The sequence below is a fragment of the Symphalangus syndactylus genome, chromosome 11 (genome assembly GCF_028878055.3).
Source record: "Symphalangus syndactylus isolate Jambi chromosome 11, NHGRI_mSymSyn1-v2.1_pri, whole genome shotgun sequence".
Lineage (NCBI taxonomy): Eukaryota > Metazoa > Chordata > Mammalia > Primates > Hylobatidae > Symphalangus > Symphalangus syndactylus.
The window spans coordinates 131022411-131044554 of record NC_072433.2 but is presented as its reverse complement, the minus strand read 5'-3'; the positions used below and the strand labels follow the sequence as shown (position 1 = coordinate 131044554).

Here is a 22144-nt window from a genome sequence, read left to right as displayed (position 1 = left end):
CTCCGGCTCTTATCGCCACTCACACTCCGGGGAAGTTGCCCGGGAGCCGTTGGCGGCCGCCCCCGCGGAACCCGCGAACTTGCAGGAGGAGAGTGCGGTGGGGGGAGGGTGGAGGACCCGCGTCCCCGGCCGGGTGCGGCGTGCTCACCTTTCATGCCAGGGCCCCGCAGCTCCGCCTCGGCTGATACATGCTGGAGCCACCGTCGCCCAGTGTTTGTCTAAACTGCTTATCTCACCCGGGGCTGCTCGGCGGCGGCAGCTCGGGCCGCTGGGGAGGTGGAGCTTCCGGGGCCCCGGCCAAGAAACACCTGCTGCTGTCGCCGCCGAGGACACACCCAAACGCAACGCCGCCCACTCCCGGGCCACTGGCTCGCTCCCGGCTCCCTGACCTCAGCCAGCGGGAGGTGTCGGGTTTCAGCCGCAAACACACAGGCGCGCGCGCGCGCACCGACGGGCGCCCGGGTCCACCCGCCCAGGCACACGCCCCTCCCCGGCCCGGCCGGGCAGGTGAGCCGAGGACACCAGCGGGGCCGCGGAGGTGCCACCCCCATACTCTCGGGAGCCCCTGGCTGGACTGCTCGGGGGTCCCCGAGACCTTGGTGGCTAAGACCGGCCGCTTGACTGTAAGAGTAGCGGGCAGCCACAGCACCCTCGCCACGTGAGCCGAGCCCTGTCTCGCAGCTGCGTCCCGGGAGCCTAGAACAGTGCCTGGCACAGAGCAGGCCCAATAACGGGCGAACGGGTAACTCCGGGTCCTGGAGGCCTTTTGGAGAACAACTTTCTGGGAGCCGTGGGGTGGGGGGAGGCGACACAAAATAGACTGTGTACCCAAGCCCCACCCCCCATGCCTGACCTTATTACCCCAACTAGAAAAGGCTGAATACTAAGAACTTGGCCTCAAAATTCCATAAGGCACCCCATCCCCCAGTTTTAAGTAACTTTTGGGAAGGCCACAATGCAGGCCGCTGCGGGGGGTGTTTTTTAAAGAACCCACGGCCCAGGGGCTGGAGAACCCACGGAGGCGCCGCTCCGCCAGGGGGATCATTAAGTAGCTGGGGTTGCGGTCAGAGGCGAGGTCGCCCGCCTCCAGAAACTGGCACGACCCATTGCGCTTCTGGCCCCAGCACAGCGCCTCCCCATTCCTGGCACCCCCCCCACCCTACCTCACCCTGGCACTTGACTGGAATGACTCAGGGAGCGTCCTGAAATTCCTGGGCACCCACAGGCGGCGCGGAGAGGGACTGAAGGCCCCAGCCTTCCCACCCCCCCGGCTCCGCCCACCCCGCCCCACCCCGCCCCCACCCCATCGCGGCAGGCGCGTCCCCAGGAAGCTCCGGGTTAAAGGGGCGGGCCTCGGGGGCAGGGGTCGCCAGGCCTCCCCTGCCGCCTTCTGGCGCCCTGGGCTGTAACCCCCCCTCCCCCGCCGGTGGCTCCGAGGCCCCGGGGTCGCTCCCTCCTCATCCTCTTCCAACACCCCTCTGATCTAGCGCGTTCCTACTTCTGAGCCCTGGGGCAAACCAGCACCCCCTGGGCGGCCGCCCCAGCGCTGCGCTGCGGGTTTCGACTTTCAGCCCCCTCGTGCCTGCCCCAAACCTGCCCCGGGACATGCCCGCGCCAGGCTTGGCAAGCGCACACGCTGCCGCCGCGCGGGCCCGCCTCCCCCGCCTTCCTCCCTCCCCCTCCCCGCGCCAGGCCGGATTGCGACGGGAGCGAGCGCTGGGCGCCTGCCACCCCCCATCCATCTGTTCCCAGTGACGCTGGCGGGCCTAGAGCGTTCGGGGCCCGCGCCAGCGGGGAGCAGAACCAGCCTGTGTGCCCTCCGGGGGGCAGGGTCTGGCGGGCGCCCTCAGGCCCCGCGCTCCCCGCTCCACCTCCGACCAAGCGCACGCCGGGGCCCGGGGGTGGGGGCGCACGCGGGCCGGCCCCCCGCCTTGCACAAGGCTCCGGGCAGACCACAAACGAAAAGGGAAACGGACCGGCGAGGCCGGGTTGGGCCGTTACTGGCTCCTACCTGCGGACGCTGGCCGGCCCTGGCACGGCGCGGGGGTGCTGCTTCCCCGCACGACCCGCCAGCTCACCGACGGCGCCCCCCCTTGCGGCCTTGGCCGGACGCTATAATTTACGCACCACACGGTGGCTCGGCCGCGCGGCCCCGGGTAATTTATACCCGCACTGGCCGGCGGATTCACCCGGCCCCAGGCGGCCCGGGCTGGGAGGGGGAGGGGGAGGGGCGCCTCCTGCCCCGCTGGGAGTCACGGGCGGGGGGAGGGGAGGATAGGGAGGTGTTAGGAAGGAATGGACGACGACTGGCCCGGAGCCTTAAAAACAAAATTCACCTCCGGGACTGGCCCAGCCCCTTTCCCATCTGGATTACAGGCTGCGGGGGGAGGGGAATAGCATGCAAATGAGCCTCTCGCACCTGGCCGGGAGCTGCCTCCGGCCTAGTTCTCCAGGTAGACACCTAGGCCCCACCTCCAGGTCTCTCACTGGGACACGGTGCCACCACCTACTCCCTTCTTCCTTGGAGAGGCCCCTGGGCCAGGAGTGAAGGTGGGGTTAGGTTTCTCCACCTGTTTGAGCAGGACCACGACGGCCAACCACAAAAACATGCGGAGCGGCCACTGGGAGGTGCATCACTCGGCTACTTTTTAGAGCCGGCCAATCCCTCCGGCGTATACATCTAGCTCCCTTGGATTGCGAGATGGGTGGTCTGGTCCCGTTTCACAGATGAGGAAGTTGAGGCCCTGAGTTGCTCAAGATCATGTGCACACAGGTGACATGCAAGCTGCGCCCCAAAAACTGCTCACACCTGGAGTCTCTCCCCTTCCCAACCCAGTAGGCCTAGGGGAGCGAGGCGTTGCCGGACACCCCGGCAACCGCCGGGGGGCAGCAGCGAGCCGCTCTGTGAGTCCTGGCCGGGAAACGCTGGCGGCCACCAGGCGGGCTGGCAAGGGGGAGATGGATGACACTCACTGTCAGTGCGCCCGGCCCCCGGAAATTAGTAATCCGGAGCACGGCCTCCGAGTTTAGGGGTGGGAATTGCTCTCCTGCAGCCGAGGCGCTCCTCGCTAACGAGGTTTGTCGCTTGACTCCTAATTTCCCAGCACTGGGGCTAAGGCTGGCCTCCCTCCATTTCCCTCCAGGCCTGCTCCTCCTCCTCTCTCTTCCTAGAAAACAGCGCCCTACCCACAGCCCCGCGCCCCCAGATAGTGCGAGCCCTTCCTGGGCACAGCTCTCCTTCCCTGGACCTCCTCCCCACCCTCCACTCCCATTTGCCTGGAAGGAGCTAGGTAAGTGCCAGGGCCAGGCCTACGGGGGCACCTCCCAGAGCAGGACACCTGCCCTGGGGATGCTGCATGCAGTGCTCCTTACCACGGACTGTCCTTTGTGTCAAGGCAACAGGATGCTGGTGGCTGGTGCGCGTTTGCTCACACCCTGAGGCCCCTGCCAAGCTAAACTGTGCCTCCAAGAGCGGAAGGCAGGCTCCCAGCCCCTCACCTGGCTCAGGTACCTGCTTCAGTGACACCTAGGTGCAAACTCTAGCCCTACCTCCACAAGCCCTGGAACCTATCAGACCTGCACCACAAAAGAGATTTAAATTTTAAAAGCTTTCCTAAGGGCATGGTAGCTCACGCCTGTAATCCCAGCACTTTGGGGGGCCAAGATAGGCATATTGCTTGAGATCAGGAGTTCGAGACCAGCCTGGACAACATGGCAAAACCCTGTCTCTATTAAAAACAAACAAAAAAAATTAGCCCTGCATGGTGGCGTGCGCCTGTAGTCCCATCTACTTGGGAAACTGAGGTAGGAGGATCACTTGAGCCCAGGAGGCAGAGGTTGCAGTGAGCTGAGCTTGTGCCACTGCACTCTAGCCTGGGTGACGGAGTGAAACCCTGTTTCAAAGGAGAAAAAAAAAAAGCTTTCCATCTCAGATGAACATGAGACACCTTAAACCTACTCCCTGAGCTAGGAACTAAGAGGGGTGTCTGGAAGCGTGAGGACTAGGAGGATCCACCAGAAAGAAAGGGACGCCTTGAACCACAGAGGGTGGGTGGTTTTTCACTCAACAAACACACTAAACCCTGGGCTGTGTTTCACACTTGGTTTTCCAGAAACAAAACTGAAAATTCCAGTAAGCCTTCAGCAGGCACCTCAGAGAGGCCAACGTTAGCTGTGTGTGATGGCACAAGCCTGTGGTCCCAGCTACTCGGGAGACTGAGGCAGGAGGATCATTTGGGCCCAGGAGTCTGAGGCTGAGGTATGATTGTGCCACTGAACTCCAGCCTGAGCCACAAAGCAAGACCCTTTTTTTTTTAAAGGGGGGGGGGCGGCAAGGGACAGACAGCAGAGGACAGACGCTGACAGAGGGGACACTTTAAGGCAGCAAGGAAATTTGGAAGGCAAGGGGGCGGGATGACAGCACAGACCACCACCACCACCACCACCACTGCCTGGGCATCAACCTGGACCAGGTCAGGTGCTCAGGGGTGTGGGCACCACCCATGACTGTCCCAACCCCACTAAGTCTTAGCACAGGGCCCAGCCCTGGCAGAGGATAGATCCTGGACACGTTCTTTCTGGTTCTTGCTTCTTCTAGGGCTCAGCAGGACAGCACACAGCCTAACCCAAGGTCCTTCTCCATCCTGGCCAGTTGCTCCTAGCACATAGGAACTGCACGTCACCTTCATTATGTTGCCTGGGCACCTTGTTCAGCGCCTGGATCCGCAAATAAGTATCAGGGACCTGGATGTCCGTGGGCCAGGAGGTAAAGATCACCTCTGCCATTCACCAAGCACCTAACAAGAGCCAGCGCTGCTCAGCGCATGTCACTGGAAGCCCTCCCGGCCCTGCAAGGCAGGCAGTGACCTCCATTACACAGCCCGAGTGGGGAGACCTGAGAAGGTTAATTGGCCTGCCTCGGGCACACACATTCCAGCACGAGTCTCATCCAGACGTGGCTCTTACACCTGGCATCATTTCTCAGTAGCCACCTGCCATGGTCACTCTGATTATTAAGAAAGATACACCTGCAGGGGTACGACAGGTCTCAAGCGCTTTCAGGTCTATGCTCTTACCTCTGGGCAGCTGTCCAGTGCCTGAAAACCATTTTGGTTGGGGGCCGGGGGAGGGAGCCGTTAGCTGCCTAGAGCTGAGCACCCTGGGATTCACCCAGCTCCCCGGCATGCACAGCCCGCCCTCCCCAAGACTACCAGCCCTGGTGCAGAGGCAAGGGGCGGGGGGCTAAGTCCACAGAGTGCACTAAATCCAGGGGGCACGAAGGGCTGAGGGGTAGAAGGCTGCCCAACTACCCCATCTGCCCTCAGCCCCCCCAGCCCTGCCCTATGCATCGGTGAAGGTGCACACACCCACCACTTAGATTCCACCCTCCTCTTTCTGTTTCCTGCCCTGCTATCACTGGCCCAGAAATCCTCCCCGTTCTTCAAAGCCGGGCTTACATCTTATCTCTCGCAAGAAGCCTTTTCCTATCCCTGCCTCTGGAATTCATCTCTCCAGGTTGTGTCCCACTCTTAGATAGCGATCACACAGTGCAGTGGGTCTTAAATCATAGGGGGGAGTCATACAGATCCCCAGGTCCCTCCCCTTACTGAGCCAAGGTCTCCAAGCAGGGCCTGAGAAGAAGCATCCTCCACCAGCCGCCCTGCAGGCCAGGCCACAGCGTGTCTGCTGGAGTCCCAGACTCCCTGCTCCAGAGTGGCAGTGGGGGCCTCAAGGGAAGAGGGCCCCCTGTATCCTAGCAGGGACACAGTCCCCAGCCCCTGGGCAGGATTTAAGATTTAACCCAGATCTGCTGATTGGATAAAGGCTGGAGGGAGACAGGGGAAAGCAGCGCCCGCCTCTCCCTGCCTGCCCCTCTTGGGGAGGAAACAGATTCACCAGGGATGCAGAGGGAGCCCCACCCCTGCAGCTCAGGTGGCCCTCAGTAGCCCAGGTCACCTCCAGGGGAACAGGAAAGGGTTAAGGCCCGGCTAACTCCCTTTGAGGAGTTTTCCTCTTAACCCCAGGCTGCCCCACACTTCCTGCCCTCTGAGCGCCTGGTTCCAATCCGCACCCCGCACACAGCTGCACTCCTTTACAATCAGTTAACAGCTGTTTTGCATAGATTTTCAATTCTAATTGCCTCGCTTTGTGAGCGCCGCCGAGCCCTGGTGAATGGGGACGCCGCCACCGCGGCTGGAAAGCGGGCGGGAGAGGGAGTAAAAGGAAGCCGTGTGCGTCGGGGCTGCTGGCTTTTATTTTTCTAAATCAGAAAAGAATACCCCTGCTACCAACCGCCCCCCAGCTCCTGCCTCTCCTACTGGAGCGGGGAAAGCTGAAATGGGTGACCCCACCTCTGGAGAGGCACCCACCCTATGACCTGGGCTCCCGGACGCCAACCCAGATACAGGTCCCGGAGGGCAGCTTCCAGCTCCAGAGCTGGCCCAGGAGCCATGGCTCTCCTCCCTCCTGCAGCTCCCCTCCCCCTCCCCCTGCTGCCCTCCTTGCCCCCCCCCCCCACCCCAGGCTCTCCAGTATCCAGATATGGGAAGCTAATTGGACAATAAAGTTGAACGGCAAGGAAACGCACTCTCTGGAGACAGCTGGCATCTATAAAAGAGAAATATTTGCATTTAAAACCTTTAAACTTTATATGGCGGGGCCAGGCCGAGGCAGGGGAAGGGGGCTGGGGGAGCAGCGCTGAGACTCTTGATGGGGGGCAGAGAATCCTGGGAGTTTTGGATGCTTCTGCCACCAGTGAGCACCCCCCACACATACCCCTTGCCCTGTTACTGTCTGGGAGGCAAGTTGGCCCCTGCTAGCCAGACGGCCCTGGCCAAGTGTAAGTGTCCCAGGTGTCTGAAATCCTGGGAAGAGCTTGCGTCCACTTGGGCTGCCACAGGCAAGCCACAGGGATCCCAGGGCATCCAGGCTGGGTCCCGCACCCTAGTGGTGGGCCTGGCTCAACTGCTGTCCACAACCTGTCCCTCTCCCGGGTCACCCAGAAGCTCCAGGACCCAGTGACGGGCAGACTCAGTGGCAAAGTAGCCCCTTCCTGGCAAGGAGACGTTCTGCCAGGAGCCGCCTCTGGTGGCCTGAAGCCCTCTGCCCCATCCCCTGCACGCCCAGACAGTGCAGCTGTGTGAGGGCACCTGACCAGGTCCGCGTTCAGGGCCCTGCGGGCGGGCAGCACTACACTGCACGGATGAGGTTGTGGAGCTCGGAGAAGTCCGCCCTGCCTTCCCAGCGCTCCTGCTGTCTGGGGTGGGGATGCCAGGTTTTCATTTCCTCGCATGCCTAGTTCCCATTTTTCATATTTGAGAGAAACCTGGCCAAATTTTCCTACTGTCAACATTGGTGATGTAAAGCCGGGAGAGCATGTGTTCCGGAGTGGTCTGATTTTAGCAGGCTTTTATAAAATCGCAGCGCGCTGAGAACCCCGTCTACCTGGCAGGCCTGCTGGAGTGGGCTGTGCCACGGCAGACTTCAAGGGCAGGAGCCGAAACTTCTGTGGTGTAGGTGAGGAGGAGGACAGGGGCTGGCGGCCAAGCCCGATGGGCACATGGGTAGCTTTCAACGATGTCACCTGAACAGAAACCACAGCAGAAACAGGTCCAGTTCACTGGCAGCAGTCAGAGGGGAGCAGGGTCTCCTCCTTGCAACTTTTCTTCCCATCAGGAAACTACCTACAGTCCAAGCAAGGCAGTCTCAGCTCCTGGGCCACCAATGAGCCCAGCCCGCTGTTTGAGGCTTCTGATCACCTACAACGCGGTCTTCAGTTTGTCTGGCTCCCTACGGGCAGCACCCTCTCTACCACTTACCTCTAAAAACACCTTGGGGCCAGACGTGTTAACCCCATTCAGTGACCACCCAGAGAGCAAACGTTAAAATGTGGCTTTGGAGAGCACAGCCGGTGGCCCCCCCAGGGGTGCAGGGGGAGGATGGACGTGGGAGTCAAGCTGCAGGACTGGGCAAATCTCCACCCACTGCGCACCCGTTTCCTTAGCTGCTGCCCTGCAAGGAATGTGTCCCCTGCCCCCACTTTGGTGAGGACCAGACAAGACAATAGAGAGAGCCATAGCCAGTGCCTGGGACAAGGCTGGAGCTCAGAAGCATTCCCTTACATTTGCTGTACGGAGGAAGTGGAAGGGCGGCAGCACATACAAATAAAGTTTTATGAGGAAGCACTTCTCGGCGCCAGACCAGACGGGCAGGGAGGTCAGTCACTTAGACCACTTCTGCCCTGGGACATAGGGCCTAGAATGAGAGCAGCGGAACTCTTTTCTCCTCTAATATTAGGAGAGGCCTTGGAATGTCACACACACTCCAAGAATCACACCAGCAACTTGTGTGAGTCCAGTCCCTGCCGGCCCCTGGCTGGTCACTAGGCAAGGGGGGCAGGACAGCTGGTGGGGCCCGGCCGGCCACCCAAGTCCCTGGCTTCTGTAAGTGTGAAGATACTGATAGCAGGCCAGGCGCTGTGGCTCACATCTGTAATCCCAGCACTTTGGGAGGCCGAGGCGGGCGGATCACGAGGTCAGGAGATCGAGACCATCCTGGCTAACACGGTGAAACCCCGTCTCTATTAAAAATACAAAAAACTAGCCGGGTGCGGTGGAGGGTGCCTGTAGTCCCAGCTACTCGGGAGGCTGAGGCACGAGAATGGCGTGAACCTGGGAGGCGGAACTTGTAGTGAGCGGAGATCATGCCACTGCACTCCAGCCTGGGTGACAGAGCAAGACTCCATCTCAAAAAAAAAAAAAAAATTATACACACACACACACACACAAAAGAAAGATACTGACAGCACCCTGTCTGGCTTTCCCTCTCAGAGAATATATATATATTTATTTATTTATTTATTTATTTATTTTTATTTATTTTTTTTTTTTGACAGAATCTCACTCTGTTGCCCAGGCTGCAGCGCGGTAGTGCGATCATAGCTCACTGCAGCCTCGACCTCCTGGTCTCAAGGATCCTCCCATCTCAGAAATTGCATCTTTAAAAATTATCAAATCAGCCCATATGACCATCAACGGGGGAACAGATAAACAAAATGTGGTCTCTGTGTACACTGGAATATTATTCAGCCACAGAAAGGAATGGGTCCTGATACACAGTGAGGCACGAAACATACCTTCACGTCCACGTATAACCTTGTACGGATGTTCCTGTCAGCATTGCTCATCATAACCAAAAAGTGAAAACCTACATGTCCATCAGATGATGGATAGATGAAGAAAACATGGTTTATCCATACAGTGAGTGGACTATTACTCAGCCATAAAAAGGACTGAGGTGCTAATCCACGCTACAACACAGATGAACCTTGAAGACACGATGCTGAATGGAAGAAGCGAGACACACAAGGGGGATTCTATTTGTATGAAATGCCCGGAACAGGCAAATCCAGTGACAAAAAGCAGATGAGTGGTTGCTCAGGGCTAGGGGAGGGGAGAGGGGAGTGGCTGCCAATGGACGTGAGTTTCCTTTTGGAGTGGTCCTTTTGGTCCCTCTCTCTTGCCCCTGCCTTTGCCATGTGATGTACTGGCTCCCCCTTTGCCTTCCCCCATGATTGTAAGTTTCCTGGGGCGTCCCCAGAAGCTGAGCAGATGTGAGCACCATGCTTCCTGCAGGGCCTGCAGAACCATGAACCAATTATACCGCTTTTCTTTACAATTAAAAAGAAAAAAGAAAATGATTTGGACCAGGACAGAGACGAGGGCTGCATATTATGAATGTACTAAATGCCACTGAACTGTACCCTTTAAAATGGCTAATTGTATGTTACATGAATTTCACCTCAATTAAAAACAATCCAATCTGGGCTAGGCCCAGTGGCTCACACCTGTAATCTCAGCATTTTGGGAGGCCAAGGAGGGAGGATCGCTTGAGCCCTGGAGTTCGAGACCAGCCCAGGCAATATAGTGAGACTCCATCTCTACAAAAAAAAAATAATAATAAAAAAATTAACCAGGCATGGGGGAAGATGTCTGTGGTCCCAGTTACTCAGGAGGCTGAGGTGGCAGGATTGGCTTGAGCCTGGGAGGTTGAGCCTGCAGTGAGCCATGATCGCACCACTGCACCACAGCCTGGGTGACAGAGTGAGACCCTGTCTCAAAACAAAACAAAAAAATCCAATCTGAAGGCCTCTGCCTGTCCCTGGGAGAGGCCAGATGCAGGGCAGGGCCCGCAGTTTCCAGAGAAGCCTCAAGCAGACGCAGCCTTAAAGAAGCATCCCCTGGAAACTCCCTTTCGGGCTGTGCGGATGACCCTTGGGCACTGGGGGCTGAGCAGTCACGAGCGAAGCCAGTCATGACCCAGCACATTTTGCTTCCAGGGAACTTTCCCCACTCGGCGTCTCTCCCCCTTCCATGGACACGGTGTCCTCTCTGTGGACCCAAGCTCTGAGATGGAGGGGTTCACAATGTCCCCTCCCCCAGCTGAGCTCCCTCAAAGCTGCAGGCCTGTTTTTGTCCTCACCGACAATTCTCCCATGCAGGGGAAGGGCGGGCCTTACCCCCTGGTGAGCTCTGAGCAGCTGGAGGTCGTGACACTGAAATGAACACACCTGTCTCCAAGCAGGGCTGCAAGGCAGCTCCTGCCACCTGACCACTCGGCTGGAAAGCGGCCAGCTGTGACCCTGGCAGGCCTGGAGGGGATGGGATGGCAGCCCAGGCAGGGGCACAGGGAAGCAAGGCCTGCAGAGGTCACCAGCTGGCCACGGAGCCCCCCCACCGGTCCCAGACCCCTGACCTGAGGCCAGTGTGTGGGCCCCTGTGGGGGAGGGCAAGGGCAGCCCCTGTAACCAGGCACATCTCTGGCAGCAGTGACTACACTTCCACCTGCTGAGCCTGGACACCAGTGGACCAGAAATCTGGGTGATTCACTCAAAAGCCCGGGAGGAACTGTCCTTCATAAAGATTAACCGGCTGTCTTCGGGCAGGGTGAGGGGCTTTCCTCTGGATTCCTGGTCCACCCACTGGCTCAGAGGACAGCCACACCCCAGGCCCCCACCAAGGCCACCACCCAGAGATGGGCTACATGCCCAGAGAGCACCCAGGAGGGCGGGTTCTGGAGCAGCGGGTCACCCTAGGCCCAGGACAGATGTGGGTCACGCAGGGATCCGGCAAGGTCAGGGGAGCTTGCTCACACCAGGAGACCAGGAGCGGTTCTAGAACCCCAAGGTGGCCAGGGCCCAAGGATCTCCATTAGCCCTCAAGAAGCCTCCCAGGGATCCTTAGAAACTTTTATTTCTGGGTCCCTGTTCCCTGATTTTCTACCACACGTTAAAAGCCTTCGAAGTTCTTTTCCGTATCAAGTAGCATTGGCTGGGGACACGCAGGCCTGTGTATCAGTCCACACACTGCTCCCGCCCAGCCTCCTCCCTGCCTGGCCCCTGCCTCGGCCTCCAGGCAAGCCCCCTGGGCGCTGTGTGCTGCTAACCCGGCCCTGGCAGCAGCCATGGTTGCTGAGAATCAGCGTTCGTTGAGTGCCTACTGTGCCCGGCCTTCTGCCTTCATCCTTGCTGCAAACCTATGAGAGGCCAACTTCCCTGGACGGTGGGGTGGGATCTGAACCACGGAGGAGCTTCTTCTAGAACTGCACTCTCTCTTCCCCCAGGCCCGTCTTATCCCTCTCCCTCCCCGCTGCCTCCCAGTGCTCCTGACAAATGTCTTGATTAATAACCTACTGCCTGTCATTAAAATCACAACTGTCACTCGGACAATCAAGTCCCAGTTGCCTTTATCATTCGCAGGATCGACAAGCGATGCACGCAGACAGAGGAGACCCTGGTGTCCAGGGCAGCCCCGCCCTCGCCCACCGCAGGATAGACGGGCTCTGGGGACGCGGGGTCAAGACCTGCGGCTCAGCTTCCTAGCTCAGGACGGCTGCAAGGAAGCCTCTGCTCCGGCTCTTGTGTTTATGTCTTTATAATTTGGTCTCACAAATTAAAATAATCAAAAAGGAAAGTTTAGATGGACAAAGTTGTTTTCATCGCGGGAAGCTCCTGGTGTGGAGATTTTTAGCCAGCTGCCTGTGACCCTTCTGGGTGTCTGCGGGCCCCGCGCTGAAGGTGAGCGTGGAGGCAGTGGGTCCCCAGGTCATCCCCCACCTTGATTTCTACCTGATTGCCTCGGCTCTGCCTCTTCTCGCCTGGCCTTCCTCTGGCCTATGTCTTCGAGCTCCCATCCTGAAAGGCCTCCTCCCCACCAGCCTGGCCCCTGCAATCCCTCCCGGTGCCGGTAAAGTTGCTCCCACGTTCCCTGACTGCCGTGGGCCTGGCAGACACCCATGGCTGCCCCACCCCTGCTGCCTCTTCTCCTGGGGCTGCTCCCCTCCCACCCCTCAGACGGCACCTCTCTCGTCTTCCTGGTGGGCACCTCTCCCTCAGCCTGCCTCTGGGGCTCCCACGAGCCTATTTCCCCTCCGAGACTCCCTCCTGGCCCTCACGACTGCACGAGGGGCGCCTGGAAGCGTCTCACAGTCTCTCTAGACTCGCCCAGCCCCACCACCCTTCCTTGGGCCTGCTGTATCCTCCCCCAGCACAGCCCCATCTCCTTTATTCAAACCCTGACCTCTTCCTTCAAGCCCTGGCTTAAAATTCTGCCTCCTCCAGGGAGTCCTCCTGGATGGCAGCTCTAACCCCCACTGGTGGAAGCCAACCTTCCCTCCTCCCACACCCAGGGGTTGCTTTGGCATTCTCGCTTTCTTCCAGGCACTCACTGAGCTGAGCGGTTGGAGAGGAGACTGAGCTAAATGAAATCAAGAAGCCCCTAGGAGGACACAAACCCTCATCAGCGCCAAACAGCCCTCCTGTCCCCAAAATAAACCCAGCCAAAAAAGGATGCGGGAATCTCCTGCAGGATCCGCACCACGCCGTCTTGTCCTGGATTGCTAAGTGCCTTTCCCCAGTTGACAAGGATGGGTTTATTTCATCAGCCGTCAGAGTCCCTACATCTGCGATGCTACGCCAGCCCCTCCCCTCTTCGTAGCTGGAGTGTTTTGCAGAGCCACCAGGAAAACAAATGCTGGGTTTTTGGTGTGCGTCTGTGTGTGTGTGTGTGTGTGTGTGTGTGTGTGTGTGTTTAACAAGGCTCCCAAATGATCTTAAGCACACAGACACACACACCACAGCCTTCTTAGCCACAGCTAGCCACTACCTCTCAACACCAGCCTCTCACCCGGAGTTCAGACACTCTCCTCTCCCATGAAAGACAGTGGTCCTCAAGAGAGCCCTCAGCCTGGCCTTCCCCAGCAGGCCTGGGTGACATATTCCCAGCCCCTCCCCTTGGCCCACATGGAGGCATCCAGGAGGCCCAGTCCCCTCCTCCCAGCTCCGCCCCCTGCACAGACCCGCCTGCCTGGCCATTTGAGCACAGGGTGATCACAGCCCGGCTCAGGAGTTCTATTCCTGGCTCAGCCAGCAAATTGCTTTGCGACCTTGGGAAAGTCCCCACACCGCTCGGACCCAATCTGTGAGTGTTCCCATTAATAACCCAAGGTGGCACCTTAAAAGCAGGCTCAGCTCAAAGAAGCCACGTGGATGGAGCGGCCTGGAAGAGGAAGGACCCCGTGTCTCCCTGGCTGCAGTGCGTAGAGAGTACCCGCAGCCGCCCTCGGAGGCCACAGAGACCCAGAGGGGCAGCCACGCATGGCTTCAAGGGGCTCACACAGGAGGGACCTTGCCAGATCCCCGTCACAGGGGGGACAGCTGCCGCTCTCCCGTTTTAGAGAGGAAGAGTCTCAGAGCCTTGCCCGTGACTGGGGTGACAGCCTCATCTGTCTTCCAGGTGGCAAGTCTCTATTGCCCAGGCTGGCAGTGGTACGATCATAGCTCACGGCAGCCTCTAACTCCTGGGCTCAAGCAATCCTCCTGCCTCAGATTCTCAAGTAGCTGGGGCGACACGCACACCACCGTGTCTAGCCACGTTCAGGGATCTTAAGAGGGAAAGAAGCAGCAAGAGAAAGGAAGAGAGAGTAGGGCCTGTGCTAAATGTCTCTTCCATCTCCTCCAACTGCCTCAGCCCATTTCTGGCAATTCTTCAGGTCCAGAGAAGGCCACAGAGGTGAGATGCAAGAGGCCTGTGATCACAGGTGGCCGGGGCAGCACGCCGCCAGGAAGCCAGATCCCAAGACGCACCCCACTGCCACTTCTGTTGACTCACGATCCCCAAACTTCACTTTGCAGAAGAACCAGCTGGTCCCGTGTCACTACCCCCACCTCCCTCACCCACATTCCAGATTGGGGGCAGGTCCAGGGTGGAGCCCAGGAATCAGTATTGTCCACAGGTAGCCCCTGTCCCGGCTCTAAGGGGGTGCTCTGAGGCTCAGCCCTGGAGAACCACCCCATGACACCAGCTCACCTTGTCATCTGACCTGTGGCGTGATCCTCTTTTAAAAATTAATTGTAATTTATTTCTTCTCCACGCCTCTCTCTCCAAAAGAATCTGAAGCAGCATCACCAACCTCTGATATCAAGACATGTTTATTATTTTTATAGCTTCTCCAGGAAGCGCCGGGTAACTCGAAGGGGAATTATATTCAGAGAGAATTGGGTCCCCAGTGTAAGTCAGCATTATTCATTTAACAACTTCTATCGGCGCACGAAGATGTGAGCGGGCCTTACCCGAAGACGTCTCCTGCGGTTACTGGAAGATGTAATTCACAACATCCAAGAAAAATAATTGAGGGGGAGTAGGAGAGAGGAGGGTATGGAGCAGGGCCTGTGGCTTGGCAGTTTCTTGTGCCAACCACTGCCCCGATGCTCCAATCACCACCTGTGGGCTTTGTCATTGATCACAGACCACAGGTCCCTGCTCCAGCAAACAAGGAGCCATGTCCTCATCCAGAGGCTGCAGAAAGGACGAGGGGGCCAGCACCACAAAGCCCATCTGGACACAACAGCCAAGCCAGCCAAGCCAGCCCTCCCAGCACTCAATGGTTGGGGGATGCAGCCCTTGCCCCATGCCTACTTGGGAGGCCCACGTGGCCTGGAGCCCCTCTTGGCCTGCCTGCCCGGAAGGCGTCTTCCCTTGCCTTTGCTGCAATGCTCCTCGGTGGCTGAGGAAGCCAGGGGTCCAGGCACTAGGGATTAGAAGTTCCTGCTCGGCTATTTGAAGGGCCGGTGCTTTCTTAAGCACATTCGTTGTAAAGTACGCTGGCAATCTCTGAAAGATCAAAGTTGGTTTCTAATATGCATTGTTTGGAGGCCGGATACCAAGCATGGAGGGCGAGACGCGCGGCTCTGGGACGGGGCTGGGCATTCTCCTGAAAGCTGATGCCCACAGACAGGGTTCACCGAGGCACAGGGACAAGCTCTCGTGGGCAGCCCACCCAAACTGCCCTGCGCAGCTGCATGCCGGCAAACCCGGGCACAGCACATGGGGACCCAGAGGGCAGGAGCTAGCTGCAAAGAACCTTCTGGGCCCTCTTGTCCAGCTTCTCCTCTGCTGAGAGATGAGAAGGTGAAAAGAAAAAAAAAAAAAGAAAAAAACCTCAGGCCCGGGAGAGAAAGACAGAGAGAGAGAAAAACGCCATTGCCCGCATACTGATTTTTGCAGATAGGATACACCTTCTCCCTGAAACAGTCCAGGGTCATGTTCCAGGGAACTGCATCGTCAGTGCACCAGTCATTTTGGTATTTTATGTTCCACTTTCCACTCTCCTCTCTACCATTCCGCAAGAAGCAAGGCACCCTTCTGAATACCCTGAGGGCCGATCTCTACTGGTCAGAAAGGTTAAGCACCTGAACCCAAGTCACATAGCAGCAGAGAAGACCAAAATTCAAATCAGATTCTCAGCTCATTCTCCTACAGAGCGAATGCAGAAAGATCTAACCTGAGACCTGAGACCAGTAATGGCTGAGGCTGGCCCATCTTTTAGTTATGGAAGAATCCAGCCAGGCGCAGTGACTCATGCCTGTCATCCCAGCACTTTGGGAGGCCAAGGCAGGCAGAACACTTGAGCCCAAGAGTTTGAGACCAGTCTAGGCAACAGGGCGAAACCCCGTCTCTACAAAAAAAATACAAAAATCTGCCAGGTGTGGTGGTGCATGCCTGTAGTCCCAGCTACTGGGGAGGCTGAGGTGGGAGGACTGCTTGAGGCCAGGAGGTTGAGGCTGCAGTGAACTATGATCTCACTACTGCACTCCAGCCTGGGGAACAGAATGAGATCCTGTCCCCCAAAACAAATTAATTAAATTAAATTTAAAAAGATAATCTGTGTGAGTAAACTTGTAGAATACTGCTCTCTGATAGAACTTTCTTCCTTTTCTTTTTTGAGAGTCTCGCTCTGTTGCCCAGGCTGGAGTGCAGTGGGACGATCTCAGCTCACTGCAACCTGTCTCCTGGGTTCAAAGCAATTCTCCTGGCTGGGCACAGTGGCTCACGCCATTAATCCCAGCACTTTGGGAGGCCAAGGCAGGCAGATCACCTGAGGTCACGAGTTCGAGACCAGCCTGGCCAACATGGCGAAATCCCTTGTCTACTGCAAATGCAAAAATTAGCCAGGCATGGTGGTGGGCGCCTGGAATCTCAGCTACTTGGGAGGCTGAGGCAGGGAGAATTGCTTGAACCCAGGAGGTGGAGGTTGCAGTGAGCCAAGGTCATGCCACTGTACTCCAGCCTGGGTGACAGAGTGAGACTTCATCTCAAAAAACAAAACAAAAAAACCCAAAACTACAAAGCCATTCTTCTGCCTCAGCCTCCCAAGTAGCTGGGATTACAGGTGTGTGCCACCACGCCCAGATAAGTTTTGTATTTTTAGTAGAGATAGGGTTTTGCCACATTGGCCAGGCTGGTCTCGAAGTCCTGGCTTCAAGCAATCTGCCCACCTTGGCCTCCCAAAGTGCTGGGATTACAGCTGTGCGCTACTGTACCTGGCTGAACTTTCCATGATGAAGAGAACGTTGTCCATCTGAACTGTCCAGTACTGGCACAAACGGCCTCTAAGGACTTGAAATGTGGCCAGTGTGACCAAGGAACTGAATTCTAGATTTTATTTCATTAATTTAAAATTTTAAAATTAAGTGTAAATGGATAATGGCTACTGTATTGGGCAGCATAATGTTAGAATACAGAAACAACTTAAATTTTCTGAGCCAGCATTTATGATATTTGGTCTGTGAGGTGTATGTGGGCTTACGGAGAAAACAAGGTGGACCACCTGAAAGCAGAATCTTCCTGGGAGGATTCCAGAACACACGAGCACACACATGGTGAACACAGTGAGCCAGGTGCCCAGCTGCTGTCATGGGAGTCTCTCTGAAAGCTTGAGTCTAGAAACATCACAGAAGTCTGAGAACACTGCTGCTCCCCGGGGAAATGTTTTGAGGCCTCATTTCCCAAGTCAGTGGTGGGGTCTGCAGCTAAGGTGGGCCAGGCCCCCTCCCCTCACATTAGGGAGACCATAATGCTGATGTGAGAAGAGCAGATGCATCCGTCCTTCGAGCTGCGATGCAGCGGTGGGTGAGGCAGCCACGTCTCTGCCAGAGAAAAGATCCCACCTTTAGACCAAATATAGGGACTACGGATAGACAACGGATGAGTGCATGGGTGGAAGGACAGATGGGTTCAGGGGTGGGTGGAGGAATGGGTGGGTGGGTGGAGAAATGAGTGGGTGGGTGGAGGAATGGGTGGGTGGGTGGAGGAATGGGTGGGTGGGTGGAGAAATGGGTGGGTGGAGGAATGGGTGGTGGGTGGAGGAATGGGTGGTGGGTGGAGGAATGAGTGGGTGGGTGGAGGAATGGGTGGGTGGGTGGAGGAAGGAGTGGGTGGGTGGAGGAAGGAGTGGGTGGGTGGAGGAATGGGTGGCGGGTGGAGGAATGGGTGGCGGGTGGAGGAATGGGTGGGTGGGTGGAGGAATGGGTGGGTGGGTGGAGGAATGGGTGGGTGGGTGGAGGAATGGGTGGGTGGGTGGAGGAATGGGTGGGTGGGTGGAGGAATGGGTGGGTGGGTGGATGGAAGAGTGGGTGGGTGGGTAGAGGAATGGATGCATAGATGGATGGATGGATAGATGGTTGGGTGGATGAGTGAATGGATGGGTGTGGGGATAGAGAGAGGAACAGGTGCATGAATGAATGGGTGGGTGAGTGGACGGGAGGGAGGAAGGAACGAAGGGAGGGAGGGAAATGGATGAAAGGTAGATGGGTAGATGATGGATGGATGAATGTTAAAACACAGAAAAGATATGGCATTACAAAGTCCCAACCACATGGAACGTGTCCTAGAGGCTTCTCAACAGGCATCAGTGGGTTTTCAGGAAGGAACATACTAGTGTTTCCCGATCAACAAGACCATGAGAACTCTGAGCCAGCCATCTGCCCCGAGGCGTTCTCAGCCAGGAGGCACAACCCTCTCCACCAGCCTAAGTCTCTAAGTCTCCACAGAGGGGCCTTGAGCATTCAGGCTGCGTCTGTCAAACTGAAAAGGAGAAGCTGGGCCCCCAAAGAGAAAGGATGCAGAGAAAGGATGCTTCCTGAGTTTCTCCAGGGGCAAATGCTAGAAGACCCCACGTAATAAAGACCCTCAGGGCAGCGTGTGAGGCCTGAGCAGGCCTTCCAGAACACAGTCTGAAGGGCATGCAGGGGCCAGAGAGCAGGACCATGTGCTGGTCTGTACTCAAGAGAGACAGGAACGTCCAGGCCTGTGCAGGTCCCAGAGAACCTGCCGGTCTGTACTCAACAGAGACAGGAACGTCCTGGACTGTGTGGGCCCCAGAGAACCTGCCCTTCCTTGCTGCCCCTCTGCCTGTCCCCCTGGCCTCCTGGTTTCTTTCCAAGGCTCCTCATTCCTGGGCCCTTCCCATGGCACTGGTACCTCTTCCTTCAGCACGTTCAGCACAGCCTCATGGACCTCCAATGGTGCCCAAGGCGAGCGGCGCTGGCGCCCTCCCCGGGAGCGGGCATGACCAGCAGTCACGCACTCGCCAGCCACAGGCACTGCGCATGTGTTTCGTGCACGTGTCACTCGACAGACTTTATCCACATTCTGTCCTTTGATCCTCCTAACAAGCCCACAAGGCAGGGACAATAATGACTCCTGTGTTACAGAGGAAGAAATCTGCTCTGAGAGGCTGAGAAACTTGCTGACATCACACAGCGGGCGTCTGACCCACGGAGACCAAGTTCAAACCTGTACTCTGATGTAGGAAGAGGCTCCATGGGTGTTTGCTGAATGAATGAATGAATGAATGAATGAATGTGTGCGTGTATGTGTGGGGGAGCGAATGAAGGAAGAAAATTTGAAACGGTTCCTGGAGTCTAGGGGCTTAGAGCTCGCTGGAAGGACAGCATGAAAGGCAGGCCTGCAGCCCCAAGGAAGGCCCTGGCCAGGCGACCGTCCAGCCAGGGAGCCACAATTCCCCTGGAGACTCAGGGCTCACAGATGGGGCCTGGGGCACGGAAAATAAAGGAGCCTTCAGTGGAGAGCAGATGGAGAAGCTGACCGCGGCGGGGCAGGGAGGTCTGGCGGTTCCAACCCCTGCCTGCCTGTCCCCTCCGCCCCCTCCACCCCCCAGGGATTGGACCCAGGCCCTCCACAGCAGGCCTCCTGCCCTGGCCCATCGGGGCCACCCGACAACTGCCAGGCAGGCCAGGCCTTGGGCAGCCCTGGCTGGTCCCCCTCCTCCCCCAGGCCCCTTTCCTCCCTCCCTTTTCTGCAAAGAAGTCAAATTTGCCACGCTGATGCATTAACCAAGCCGGGTAATGAATGGCGAATGTGTGGTGCGCCCACTTGGAGAGAGAAGCGCAGGCCAGGCGCGGACCCCAGCAACCGGGCAATTTTCCAGGCTCTGCTTCCGAGCCCCTCCATTCAGCCCCCTCCGGCCCCCCCAGAAGAGAGAAGCAGCATGCTCTGTCATCAGAACCGCATTGTTCTGGCCAGAAGAAAAAACGGGTCCAGCAGATGGCAGGTGTAACAAAAGCAGCTTGCTGTGGCCAAACCAATTATTTATCTAATTATGATTTACCACTTAACCACATGATCTTTCTGCAGAGTTGTGGGCAATTAAAACCAGGGTGACTGTGTGGATTATGCAAATGGGCTGGAGCCCAGCGAATAAAATTGGAGATTAGACATTCACACAGGCAGGCGCTAGCAGAGGGCAGCCCCGGTGTGGGGGAGTGAGGGGCCAGGACGGAGGGGAGGCTAAGGCGCCGGGCTGGGGAGGGCCAGGGGGTCAGGACGTGGAAGCAGGAAGGAGAAGGAGAAGCAAGGGAAGGGGAAGGGAGGACGGGACAAGGCAGTGGGAACTGCATTCTCCCTCAAGCCCCCAGGCTGCCCCTGAATGACGACATCAGGCCCCTGGGAGAGGGAAATCAAGGCAGCTGACCTGACCAGTCCTGGAGAGAGCCAGCCTTGCCAGGCCCTGGAGGGGAGGCACTCCTGTGGCCTCCAGAGCTTGTGCTGGGCCCCGTGGAGCCAGGGCACTCTCTCCCGTGGAGGGGAGGGGCAGGGTGGGGCAATCTGGGCCCGTCCCTCCAGCTGGCTGCCCCACAGTGAGAGCTGGCCCGTGGGACCAGGTTTGGTTAGGTAGGTGGCAGCCACCACAATGACCCACTCGATAGACCAGGATGCCCACGGTTGCCCCCATCTCTGTGACTGACCCAGCAGCTGTGTGATCCCAGCCAGTTTGCTTGTGGTCTCTGGGCTCAGTTTCCGAACAAAAGGACTAGAGGGGATAATTCCTTCACTTCCCTGCAGCTTTAAAAGATGGGGTGACACTCCCCAATAGCCAAATGCAATCCAAGTCTCCCAGAGCTGGCTGAACAGAGGTGGCAGGGCCTGGAGAGAGGGGTAGCTAGAAGGGAGTCCAGGCACCCTCGCCCAAAGCTGGTCTCCTCCACCCTGAGCGCCCCCACACACACTGCTCCCAATGCTTAGGGTGACTCATCCAGTTAAGCCTTCCAAAAGGTCTGTAAGGGGTGCCATCGTCATCCCTATTGACTGAGGCACAGAGAGGTTCAGTAACCTGCCCAAGGTCACACAGCTTGTAAAGGGCAGAGTAGGAACTGTCACACATTTGTGCCTTCAACTCAGGCTCCCCTGAAATGCCAAGCTCTGGGTGGAAGTTAAACATAAAAACCAATGTAACCAAGGCCCCCATCCTTGAGGGACTGCATTCTGCTGGAGTGAAATTTCTGGATCTGCCGTGTTTAAGCAGAGGAAGGGGCCACAGGTAGAAATGCTCCTCCCACCCCACCCCTGCAAGTGCCCAGGCAAAACCCTCCCAGACACGTGTAAAGGCCCCTGTGACTTGGAAACACGGTCAGCGAAGAAGATCTGCACAGGCCAGGCACGGTGGCTCACGCCTGTAATCCCAGCAGTTTGGGAGGCCGAGGTGGGTGGAACACTTGAGGTCAGGAGTTTGAGATCAACTTGGGCAACATGGAGAAACCCTGTCTCTACAATAAATACAAAAATTAGCTGGGCATGTGGGCTGGGGGTGACAGGGTAGCAACTGGAGGGGAAACTACACTTAAACAATTAAACTCCTGGGTACCTCCAGGGGCCCTGGAAATAAACCAGAAGGGCCCGATAGAGGCCCCTACACCTCAACCCCAGAGTCAGGCGCTGTTCTCTGGATGCGATGAAAGCCATGGACCTTCTGCTAGGACTACTGGGAAGGACCCCAATTTTGCCACCAATGTCAGGGGGTCTGTAAGTCCTGATGGCCTCTGCCCTAGCATCTCTTCCCACATGAACAAGAGTAAGGCGGAAAGGGCAGGGTGGCCCTCGGGACACAGGCGCCTCAAATGCCCTGTGCCCTGCTCCCCGGGAGGGCACACAGCTGTGGGCTGTCCCTGGTCCAGCTCCGAGAGCACGTCTGGTCCCCCCCATTGCATGTCAGCACCGAGCGCGGCCCAAGCTTCATCCCCGGGATTCTCGGCTAGGCCCTGGGGAAAACAGGGTGCCCATTTTACAGGACGGAAAAGAGGGGTCCCAAGAGGCAGAGTGAGCTGTGGAGGGTCACAGAGCCGAATGGTGGTGCAGCGTGGCCGGGCGGGAGCCCAACACCCACTTCTCCCACGAAGGGCCCACCACACATGCTCCACACACACTCCATCCCTCCCACACGCACACGCTCTCTCACACACGTTCACATATCACACATGCTCAATCACACACGTTCACACACATTCGCACAC

At 57.5% G+C, this 22144-nt stretch overlaps 1 protein-coding gene across 10 annotated transcripts in view; it reads right to left on the bottom strand.

Moving 5' to 3' along the window:
• GSE1 (Gse1 coiled-coil protein) overlaps positions 1–22144 on the bottom strand; it is a 500278-nt gene that overhangs the window by 60971 nt on the left and 417163 nt on the right. Inside the window, exon 1 of one of the 10 annotated variants that reach the window (XM_055299781.2) lies at positions 1169–1212. The exons of 7 other annotated variants lie outside the window; for them this stretch is intronic. Coding sequence is in view for 2 of the 3 variants with exons in the window: in XM_055299780.2 (XP_055155755.1) it covers positions 149–155 (7 nt within the window). In the remaining variant the exon portion in view is untranslated. Of the gene's footprint in view, positions 1–148; positions 362–1168; positions 1213–22144 lie in introns of those variants that run through there. 2 more of the 10 variants (XM_055299780.2, XM_055299786.2) reach the window with 2 other exon arrangements.